Genomic DNA, 11,532 nt, shown 5'->3' with positions numbered 1-11,532 from the left:
AGAGAGAGAGAGAGAATGAGAGAGGGGTAAAGTGTGTATTTATCATTAGCAATGATCACTAATCAGTTTGGTTTAATGCTTTGGGATGTTGTATAACACTTCATCATTGAGTGTGATTGCTCACTCCTAAGATGTCCAACCCATCCAACACACATCTGTGTGTATGTGTGTGTGTGTGTGTGTTACATACATATAAAGAGTAAGGAAAAAGCTTGAAGAAAAACATCTCTAATATAGGTGTGAAGGTCAATTCTGTAGGTTTGTGTTATACAAACAAACAAAAATCAATACATGTTAACTATAATCATTATTCTTGTCTTTTCTTTGCATGTATCCTTTTTAATACATGCAAAGAAATATTGTCCCTCCTTCCTGAGTTGTACTGCAACTTACCATGAGCCCCGTTTTAGTTCTTTTCTAAACAAGTATAATTTACCCCATCTTAGCATCAAGTTGTTTCTCAGTGTTGGGGTGCTAGCCAGCTAGCTAATATAGCAGCATTCTGTTTACAGCTGTGAAGCTACACAGAGCAATCACTGCAGGAACAGGCTGGACTGATTGACGTAAACATGTCAAAATGTGAGCCGCATGTTCAAAAGAAGGATGAAAAGTGCTGTGATTATGTGTTGTCACTTCCATCCTCTTTTCATTATGTTGGACAAACACTCATTTGGCATTTGGTGAGGCGAGTGTGGGCAGCTCAGAAACAAATTCAATTTTACTTATCACACTTTTGTTATTTTGAGGCAGGGGGCTGTTAAAAATATAATGTAGGTGGAGCTTTATTAAGATTTTATTATACAGCGGCCTGACAGTTACAAGCATCAAGTATTCCCTGATCTATACATTCAGTACCCCAGAATTCCAAAGTGTAAAATGAATTCCAGATTTGTCTTGACTACCTTATGTGTCTGGTTCTACAATAACATAATGAAAATAAATATTGTTTTGCCATAAGAATTTAGACCCTTTCTGGACCTAGACGTCCAGACACACATGAGGTCTGACTGCCGATCATGCAGATCAGACTAAAACCAAGTCAGGAGGCTCCAACAACTGTTTCCAGAGCTCAGAGAAAGGTTGTATGGAGGCACAGATCTGAGAAGGGAAACTCTGAAGGTTCCTAAGAGCACAGTGACCTCTGTATATATGAAACAGAAGATGTTTGGAGCATCAGCACAGCCAAAGAGCTGGTTGGTCATCAGACCTAACTGAGCACTTAGGGAAAATGGTATTTGATAGAAATGTGAACAAGAACCCAGCAGTTACTGTGGCTATACTCCAGAGAGCTGTGGTAGGGTGGGAGAAAGATCCAGAAGGTCAACCATCACTGCAGCCTGCCACTAATCCAGACAGAAGCCTCTCCTCAGAAAATGCCCATCAAGAACCTAAAAGACTCTCAGACTGTGAGAACCAAGATTCTCTGACCTTATTGTTGAACTTTTGACCTTAATTCCAAGCGTTGTGTTTGGATTTGTGGTTGTGACCTATCCAATACCATCCTACAGTGAATCCTGGTGGTGGCAGCGTTGGGCTGTTTGCCAGACAGAACCCTGACTTGAACCCAGTCCCTTTTTTAGAGAGACCTAAAAAGGGCTGAAAGTCCTCATCCAAGCTGATGGCACCACACCAGAGAAGACTGGAGGCTGCAACTGTGGCTGAGTAAAGGTTCTGAATACTTGTGTCAATATTTCACTTTTTCTCTTTCAAGCAATTGGCCAAATGAAATAAAATAAAATATTTCTGTTCCTCACATTAACATTCTGAAGAGTGCACTGATATGGGGAATGTATTTGTTTTCATTTCACCACAAGGATGCAACATAGCAACATGGAAATGGGAAACAGTCTCAAAACGTTAGAGATGCATCGCAAATTTGATTTCCCGTCTCTGGAAATTGGTGCGGATGTCGAAACATGTGCATAGTTGGGCTTTGAAAGAATTGCCTTCAGTGTCTGAAGAAAAAAACCCAAAACAAGCAAAATGGAAGCAAAAAAGAGACCCAGAGTCTTGCAGGAGACACGCTCATCACAGACATTAGACACAGCTCAAACACAGCGTAATGGAGAGGAAATGGAGGACTGTGTGTGGTCGGGAGGTCAAAGGTCAGCAAAGGGGTGTCGAGATGCCACCCGTGGAAGAGACGCAGCAGTTACACAGCAGCGTTTGCAGGCTTCACATGGTGGGAGAAGAGAAACAGAAGAAAGAGAGAAGGAATTATTCAAATAGTTTATTTAAAAGATTTTTTTTTTTTAAAAGAAGGCCAAGGCAGAGGGAGCCTTTAATGGAAAAAGTGTCAGATGTGGATGAGGGGGAAGGGAAAGGGGACGATTCTCCGGCAAGTGTGATAAGAGTGAATAAGTGGATAAATAAAATTCTGAAAGCTACAGAGCTGGGGGACAGTTTTAGGGCATGAAGTAAAGAAGAGAACAAAAAGATGTGGGGTAAAGGACCAGCTACACCTCTGTTGGGGCGGAAACATCAGTGTTCAGCAGGAATAGATGATGTTAAATGTGATAAATGGACCAACGGTGTCAATTAAACGTTAATAGGAACAGGCTATGAGGTGGGGAGGCAGACTGGAGGCAGGAATAAGAACAGATTGTGTTGATGAGAAATCACTGAGAGGCATTTACAGTCGAGGAAAGTGCTTGGAGGTGGGAACACACAGCAATGCGCAACGAAAAAGGGCATCCTAGCTTTTGCTAATCCCCTCCATTGGTGTGTATCAGTGATCTGACGGCAGTGATCTGACGGCACCAACACGCAGGCCTGTGAGCAGGGCTGATCCTACTGCTGCCAGTGGTGTGTGCACCCCCGTGGCTCTGCCACTTACCACACAGCCACGCTGCAATGTGTGCGAGCACAAAAGACAATGTGATCAACTAAAACCTCTTTAACTTCCCTGTTGAGACCATTGACCAGAAGTGACCTGAGATACAGCAGTGGCGTATTATTAATGTGTTCTCAACTCTGATCTTATTCCTGCAACGAAAAATAAAAGGCACAAACAGCTAGTGACAGTGTGTGTCACAGATAAGAACTTTTTTTTCCAACCGTATAAGTAATGCTCATTTTAGCATACATAGACTAGCCTACATGTCTTTACACTAGATCAGTAAAACTGTTTTGAAGCTGATTAATTGATCATTGCTAAATTGTGTCTTTAAAAATCTTTGATCCTAGCTCTGAGGACGGTTGATCAACCAATCAGCTTCTTCTCCATTTAAAGAGCACAAGCCTCGGGGCAAAGATAATCATTTAGCAAGCGTCTGAAGCTAAACAAGCGTTTGGCCTGGCAGGACCCTGCTCGGCTGTGATGCGTTCACCACGAGACTGCAGCAAATCCGCATTGAAATTGGCAGGAGGAGCGCTAGTTAGCAGATAGCTGTTATCAGCTGGTGGGCAGAGGAGTCCTGCAGCGTTTTAGACTGGAAGAGCTCGCGTTTAATGGGGCTAATGACTTACAACGGGGCTCAGTGCTCGGCACGACAGAGAGTTGCTTTTTGCAGCAACACGGAAAGATCAGTGAACCGTAGGTCGGAGCAATAAAGACAAACGAGATTACGGTAAAGAAATATTTGGGACACTAGCCGAGTGAAAGAAGTGGACTGCAGGAGTTCCTCTTTCTGTCCCATTAATGTGAAAAGGCATCATCATTGTCATCATTAGTATCACTATTATTATACTGTTGCTGTGGCCTGCAGGTATAAATAAAGATTTCTGTGTGTCAGTGTTATTCCTAAAATACACCTTCCTTTATCGGTTTTCTTCACAGCTATCGATTCACTTTCTTCCTCCCCATCTCCCTTTCCTCCCTGTCCTTTATCATCAGGCCACAGAAACTTTGAGACCTTGCGTAAGTGTGATAAAAGGTGTACGTCCAGTGGAAAGAGATGAAAGTGTTACACATGGGTGGAGGTGAAGTGCCTGCTCAAGGCCCATTTCTTCTGACAAACCAACTAGTGGAGACAGAGTGAGCTCAATCACATGCTCCGTCGCATTATGCCGCAGAACGCGGCGAGTCAACGTCTGCAGCCGTGTCTCCAAGCAGACCAGTTCAGGCCAGTGTATTTCTGGTTTCACAGTCAAATGGAGGCATTGATAATGGTGGTGCTAGTTCCATTATGTGTTTTCCTGTGCCGGTCCGTCCAGCATTCTCCATTTACAGTTACTTACTTCAGAACGTGGGCAGGTTTAATGCAATTGTTAAGTCATTAGCCAAGAGCACTAATGAGCCTAATTCTCAGAAACCCCCTGCAGAATTGAGAGTGTGTGATGTAGAAGGGATGAGGGCACTAATTCTCCAAAGTAGCCTAATAAGTAGAGGATTAGTAAAGCCTTCCATTAACCAGGGTCTTGACAATGCTAGGCAAATAGAAGGCTACTGTAGCTAGACTTGAGTACAGTGAGTACGCTCTTTGCATGATATGGTCAACTGGTTGTGGATAACATGGATTATTCAGTGTTGTCAATTTACGTAAATGGATAGAAACTGTTTTGACACACACACACACACACACACACACACACACACACACACACACACACACACACTAAATAATATATGCTTAATTACTTACAACCACATGCCTACGTACTTAACACTAAGTGATGAATAAAGGTCGAATCAGGGCTAATCTCACTGTAATTAATTTACTAAAAGCATGGACTCAGAGGCGGGACAGTAACAGTAAAATCGTCTGTTTCAAAGCCACCATTTCTTGAATATTTGGACTTGTTATACCATCTGTATTTGCTGAACCATGACCAAATGCAAGTCACTGGTTTTTCTTGTTTTAAACCAGCTGATGTGGACAAAACTGTCATCCCGTGTATCTCTGAGGATCTCAGAGACACGCTGTAAGCATCCCAGCTCATGCTTTGCTTTTCTTAGCACCATGAGTCTGAAGGAATTCGCTCTCTTTTTTGCTTCATTTTGCAGTGTCAACAGTTCGCTTTGAGTTAGGTTTGTTTTAGACGGTGCTCTGTTACCTCCAGCAAGATATGCGTGTGTGTGTGTGCGGACTCTCTCGTCTTTCAAGCCTTTTATTTTAATAGTCAGAAGTTTTTGTTTGTTTTTTCAAAACAACAGATATGGAGCAAATGCATAATGTGTTAATAGGTATGATGAAAAATCAAGTCAAAATGACCTGTTGAACATGCAGCTCGCTGGACTGGAAAAATGGTGTGTGGCTGCTTGTGATTCCAAGAGGGTAAACAAGAAGGTTGCAGCAAAGATCGGCAAAATGGAAAAGATGCTGAAGAAAGGTTGTTAGAAAGGTGGGGGAGGATGGCAGATCACTCCATATAGAGGACAGCGCACGACGGTGTTGCTGTAAGGCAGCTGAAATGAAAATCACTGCAAGACTGCAGCTTTGAAATGATTGGGGCTGAAAGGTAAGCACTCAGAGGGCCTGTTTTGGACACAGAGAGAGATAACACAGGAGTGTGGTGAGAGGGTAGGAGGTAGAGGTGTTTTTGACAGCAGTAGGTTGGGAGGTGGGGAAAGCAAAGCAAGAAAAAGTACAAATGGTACGTCAGCGCCAGAAAGTGTTTGGAAGGAAAATGGAAGCTTGTGAAGAATGACTGGCAACAAGGACAGTTTTTTACAGTGTTATATTAACTTGATCAGGTACAGCCTTATCTTTTTAATGCTTTTCTGGAAGTACAACTGAAACCTGTCCATAATATGGATACTGACACAACTATGATCCAGCGGGAAGGTCAGATGGATTCAGCCAGCAGACACTTTTAAATGGAAGGGACAAAGTCAAGCAGCTTCCATACTCATATTTCACTCTGGTTATAATATAAATATACAGAAAGACAAAACCTTTTTGGTTTAACTCCTGTGCTGATGAATTTCCTGCCTTGGTGCATTTTTTTTTTTTGCCACAAATAATTGTAAAGATCAGGAGCTGCCACCATTTCTTTTCTTTTACGATTCCCCTGTGTGTTCTGAGAATAACAGCTCCCCTTGTTTCTGTCTGCTCCTCCTTTGTTCCTCAAGCCTGCGAGCTGATGAACCGCGGTATCCTGGCCCTGGTCAGCTCCATCGGCTGCATGTCAGCGGGCAGCCTTCAGACGCTGGCAGACGCCATGCACATCCCGCACCTCTTCATCCAGCGCTCGCCGGCGGGGACGCCTCGCTCCACCTGCCCGCTGACCAGCCGCCTTCCCGGAGCAGACGACTACACCTTGATGGTCCGCCCGCCCGTCTACCTTAACGAGGTCATCCTGCAAGTGGTGTCGGAGTACAGCTGGCAGAAGTTCATCCTCTTCTATGACTCTGATTTTGGTAAGAAAATCCATCAATGCTGGTGAAAAACAAAAAGTACACAAAACGCTCACTTTCCCAGATATTTCCGTGTGGATAAACCAGGAACTGCACTCATTTTACGCCTGTTGATACAAAATGAAGCCGTTGGGGTCGCATAATTTTGTAAGCACGCGGTCTGCTTTATTCTAGGGGCTCATTTTCTTCACACTACATTAATTCCTGTATCGGAGCAGCAACAGCCTGTTTCTGCTTCTACAAACTGCAGCACATTTATTTCAGTTTCCCTCTAAATCCCTTAAAGGTTTAATGTGTGTGTGCTCAGGTGGATGATCGTTTATGGGCTTCGGATCCGTACACACATTTACCTACATGAACATACCAAGGTCACGTGAACAGGCAAACATTTAGTAGGAAAATAAACCAACTCCTGGACAGCCCATCTGGGCATTTCGGAGTTCAGCACCTTGCTGAAGGGTACCTCAACAAGCTATTTTCCAGTTTCCTGGTTTTCAAGTGGGGCTCAAACAGGAACCCTCCGGCCCCCAGACAGTTTATGAAAAATATTAAACCTGATATCTTCTGTGAAGAGAAGAGGCTGATTTAAATCCGAAACCCTTCTCTCGTCCTCTCACGTTCTTACATGGCATTCTTAAACCAACTCCACCTCCTCTCTCGTTAAGTAGCGACAGCATCTTCTCAGATTTACTATCATCTTGTCAAGAGGTTGAATTATTAGTTGGACTTGCAGAACCCAGACTGACTGCCTGTCATTCCTCTTTGTCCTCTAGCTAACGGTGCAGTCTAACTTAACATTCACTCACACAGGAAGGGGAGGAACTGCTCCTAATGGGTCGATCCCACCCCGAATGTCAGAGCAGACATTTGTTACCCAGCAGACAATAGCAGGTGCCACGTTTTTCTCTGCGGTTCACATTTTCGAGGCTGCTGCGCCTCTCTGCTTTGCTTGCTTGAGCATTGCACTAAAGCTTTTAACGACAGAGAAGCAGCACTTTTTCTTTGCAGTCAATTAAACTAATTGATGTGATACATGCATGTCAAATTGTTTAGCAATTAAAATTAATTCTGCAGACTCCCACTTTGCTTTATGCATATTGAATATGCCATGTATGCTCCTCCATGTGAGCACAGCAAACTAACATCGGAGGGATGGTTTTTGATTAGCTTGGTTTTCTAGAGAAATGCAGTGGAAATGGATTCATGTGGCAAAAGTGTTGTAAAGATTTTTCATGATACAATTCACACAGAAGTGTTTTTGTGGTATACAATAGTACACACCCCGAAATACACACACTTATTATATTAAAGAGCTCACATGGGATCAAATAACGACTTCTCTCTGCCATCAGTGCTAGAATTAATCTACAGTCCCAAGTGCAACATAGAATTCTGAAAAAAATGAGGAGCACGAAGACATTTGTAGGTGAGAGAGAAGCGTTTTAAGAGATGCAGGACTTGAGCGGGAGCCAGAAAAGGTGGGTGAGGGTTTGGGGTGATTTGCTGCCAGGGTTTGGAGAACTGCAGCTGCAGAACTCTGAACATACTGGAGCCCACCTAAAGCATGGATGAGATTTTCAGTTATATGATCTGAGACGGATGAGCTGGAGGTGAAAGGATGTTCTTGATGCATAGCTGTGGGGATGAAGCAAATGATGTTGCTTTTCCCAACTTAATATAGGGTTAGGGTTAGGGTTAACTTAATATAGAGTGAATGTGTAGAATCACACGTCAATGTTCTTCAAAGGCTTAGAAAGAGAAAGAGACATTTTACGGGTTCACACCAGCGTTGCCATAACATATGCGGCCCTACATCTCTGAGATCTGTTACCAGTGATTCAGCACCTCTGAAGATTTCACCATTGTTTCAAGGGGCCTCCAACCTTCAGATGAGATGAGAGAAAGAGAGGGCCAGGGGGGGAGGGGGTTGGGGTGTAAGGTGATGGTACAGTTCCCAAAAGGCCTTGTTTTACACAAGGGGAGTTCCATACAGAACAGACAGTCAAGTGTGTCCTTTCAAATGAAGCCCTGGTTCAAGTGTCCCAATCCCTATTTTCAGCTCTACTGGTGCGCTGTGAATGCTCTGAACATGTGTTTTCTCTCTATTACTTCCCCCCTTTTCCATTCATCTTTCTTTTCTGCCTCCTTCTCTTTCTTTTAGGGCCCTTGAGCCATTCTGCAGTTTCCACAAAATCTGATATTCACAAAACAATGTAAATGAGACGTGGCTCATCCATAATCCGGCGAGAGCCACTCTCCAGTCTCTGGATATGAAAACAAACACTTTGTGTTAACAACTGTGTTGACATTAAGGAGATGTGTGCTCTTGTGATTGTAGCCATAAGTGGCCTGAGGCCCACTGGTTAAAGGTTAAAGTGACTCACTTTATATGTGTTAGACTTGTTTGGATGTCAGTCATGTGTTAAAATTCTCCAAGATCATTTTGAAGTAACATAATTACATGGGATAGGCCTAATTAATGTAATTATGTAGGTTTATCCCAGTTCCACTTATGAGGTCTATATGGTGTATCAGATTAACCCTTTATATCTAATATCTGCTTATGCAAATTGTAGCTATCACGTCAATTACTTGGCTGCTAATATTGTTTGAAGGAAATCTTTGTTTGCCATAAGGTGCATTTTAATACATTGGAGGAAGAAAAGACTCTCTTCTACAATGTTTATTGATTCTTTGGTCCCATTACATGCTGTGTGGAGGATCCAAAGTGGAAAACTATTGCAAATATGCTCCATGCATACAGCAGCGAGATGCTGAGTTCTAATCTGATCACAAACTCAATAACTCATCTTTCACCTTTTCTGCGGTGAGAGGAAAAAAAAGAGTTCCAGGAAGATGCTTTAATCAACTTTTTTACATACACAAAATGCTGGAAGCATTGTTGTGTTTTTCACTGCGGATTTGCCAACATTTGCCCACAACATGCAGCCGAGTTGCAGCCATGAAATAGTCTAAGTTCAAATCTAAAAGTAAATCAACATTTTTTGGCTCATGTTCAAATCTGGGTAATTAAGATCTCATATAGTGCCATAAAAATCCGATTCAGCTCTGCTCTGAGTTGGACAATGCAACAGAAATGGAACATTCTGGTTACTTTCACTGATGTGACGGATATGAGATGGCCGCTGCCATTTTAAGGAGTTTGAGTGGCAGATTGAGGTTTGATAGGAAGGTACAGTCCACAGTGACCCTGGAACACAGCAGATGAGGCAGTCTAGTGGTAAGTGAAAACAGAGGTGAAAAATGTATAAAAGAAAACCTGGCAGGGGGAAAATGGGAAAAGGGGGCAGGGAAGGAAAAGTCAGAGAAGCAATGAAAGGCCCCCTCATGAGGCAAACACCAATGTTACATGAACTTTGTACAGGGTGGTGGCAGCTGAATCTGCCTCTTCTGAAGGTAAATCGCCAGTAGAGGAGAGATAAATGTAACATGAACGTATGAGGAAAAACAGAAACAGTAAAAGATCAGAGGGGATAGGAACGGAGATCTAAACGCATAGCAAATTTGGAAGGGCAGAGCTGGGAAAAGGAGGCTGATCAGATAAACACAACAACAGATGGAGAGGGTGTAACCCCTTTTCACAGAAAGACCTGACCCCGGAGTTCTGTTTATATCCCCGGAGGATGCTCCAGGAGAAAAGTGTTTTGCTATGAAAGTAACAGTACAGAGTACAGAGCAGCTTTGGCAGTGGAGGTGCAGCTTTGCTTCACCTTCATGCAACTCAAACAGCCTGAGAGGTTTAAATCTGCCTCTGAAGTTTGCTGCGGGTCCAAAAAAATTGAGAAAGTAGGGCCGCAGCTATCGAATATTGTAGAAATGAGATATTCTACTGGAAATCCTTTTGGTTAATCAAGTAAATGGACAAACACAACATGAATTGGATGTAAACATGTTTGGGGATCTAGCAGAATAAAGCCAAAGTAAATTGTAATTCCGCCCAGACAAACTTTAAGGTCTCAAAAAAGAAGGGTGTCTGGTCGCCCTACACAAGAGAAAACGATGTTTGATGGTTTGTTTGCATGGGTGACATAAGTGTGTTGTGCTCCATTGAGATTAGTCTATTGAGATACTGTGATTGGCTGCACATATACTGTAGATATAGATATAAATATAAAATGATTACTTGAGGCAGGGAAAATTCCTTTATTTGTAATCAAATAACTCAAATTACTCGAGGAATCGTTTCACCCCTAAAAGAAAAGATTTAAAAAGAAAAGCATGAATCACAATCTGGTTTTTTTTGTGGGTAAAACAAGGTTTTACCAAAGTAAAATCAATATTAACAGCATTGTATAAATTCTTTTGCATACGGTAGTTACATGTATATTACAGGCATATTCCTTATTAATACAAGAAAAAAATAAAATTTGAGGTAACAGAGCTGAAGAGGCCTTAAGTGTCAATTGTTAACCACTGGATTAGTGGTATTAGATTAGACTTTCTTTTGGGGTTAAATGCTGGAGAGGATAGGGGATCAGAAACGCTGGTTAAGCTCCGTGTGGATCCTGGCGGGGGGCTGTGGTATTGAGGGAAAAACAAGGTGAAAGATCAGTAAATGACAGAAAAAAAATCTGCACAAGAGCAGTGGACAGAGAAGGGCACAAAGACCTTGAGAAATCAAGGTTTTAAAGAGGAGGAGGTACTGAAGAGTGTTGCTGGGGCTTCTGGGCATTTGATTTCCTATAGGAAGTTAAAGTTTCTAGCTTTAAGTTTACAACTCCTGGCCTGGGTGGTTCAACTTCCCGAACCACATCTCTAACTGATTGATGAATTCACAAGGCTTAACTTTACAAGGAACCCATTCGCAATCGATGTCAGGTTCAATCTGTATTTTAGGAAGGGGCACCTGAAATGCCTGCAGCAGAGATTTGGACCATCAAAGTCTGATGGGTAAGACAAAAAGATGTTAGGAACGTTGGTCCTGGAACAAAACAGAAGACAGAATGGGAACTACAGTACCCAAGTACAGGAGCTTTTGGTCAATGAAATGTATCTTTATTTTTAAAGATACTTTTGATTTAAATTTACCTTAAAAATAAATCATTAGGAATAGCAAAATTAGCCCAAGATAAGAATGTCGTAAATGCTGTATTTTTACATTGACATAACATTCGACTTAAGGGCTAAATATGTTTGTATTATTTTCCGTTTGTTTTACATAAATTCCATTTTAAGGGATGGTGAGACTCAGGTGATACCATCATTTCAGATAT

General features: G+C 42.3%; 1 protein-coding gene across 2 annotated transcripts in view; it reads left to right on the top strand.

Moving 5' to 3' along the window:
• Positions 1-11,532, top strand: part of grid2 (glutamate receptor, ionotropic, delta 2) — a 269,350-nt gene that overhangs the window by 139,676 nt on the left and 118,142 nt on the right. For both annotated transcript variants that reach the window (XM_029829851.1, XM_029829852.1), the window contains exon 3: positions 6,014-6,301. In XM_029829851.1, the coding sequence (XP_029685711.1) occupies positions 6,014-6,301 (288 nt within the window). The remainder of the gene's footprint in view (positions 1-6,013; positions 6,302-11,532) is intronic.

The sequence above is a fragment of the Takifugu rubripes genome, chromosome 21 (genome assembly GCF_901000725.2).
Source record: "Takifugu rubripes chromosome 21, fTakRub1.2, whole genome shotgun sequence".
Classification (NCBI taxonomy): Eukaryota; Metazoa; Chordata; class Actinopteri; order Tetraodontiformes; family Tetraodontidae; genus Takifugu; species Takifugu rubripes.
This window is presented reverse-complemented; position numbering and strand designations above follow the sequence as displayed.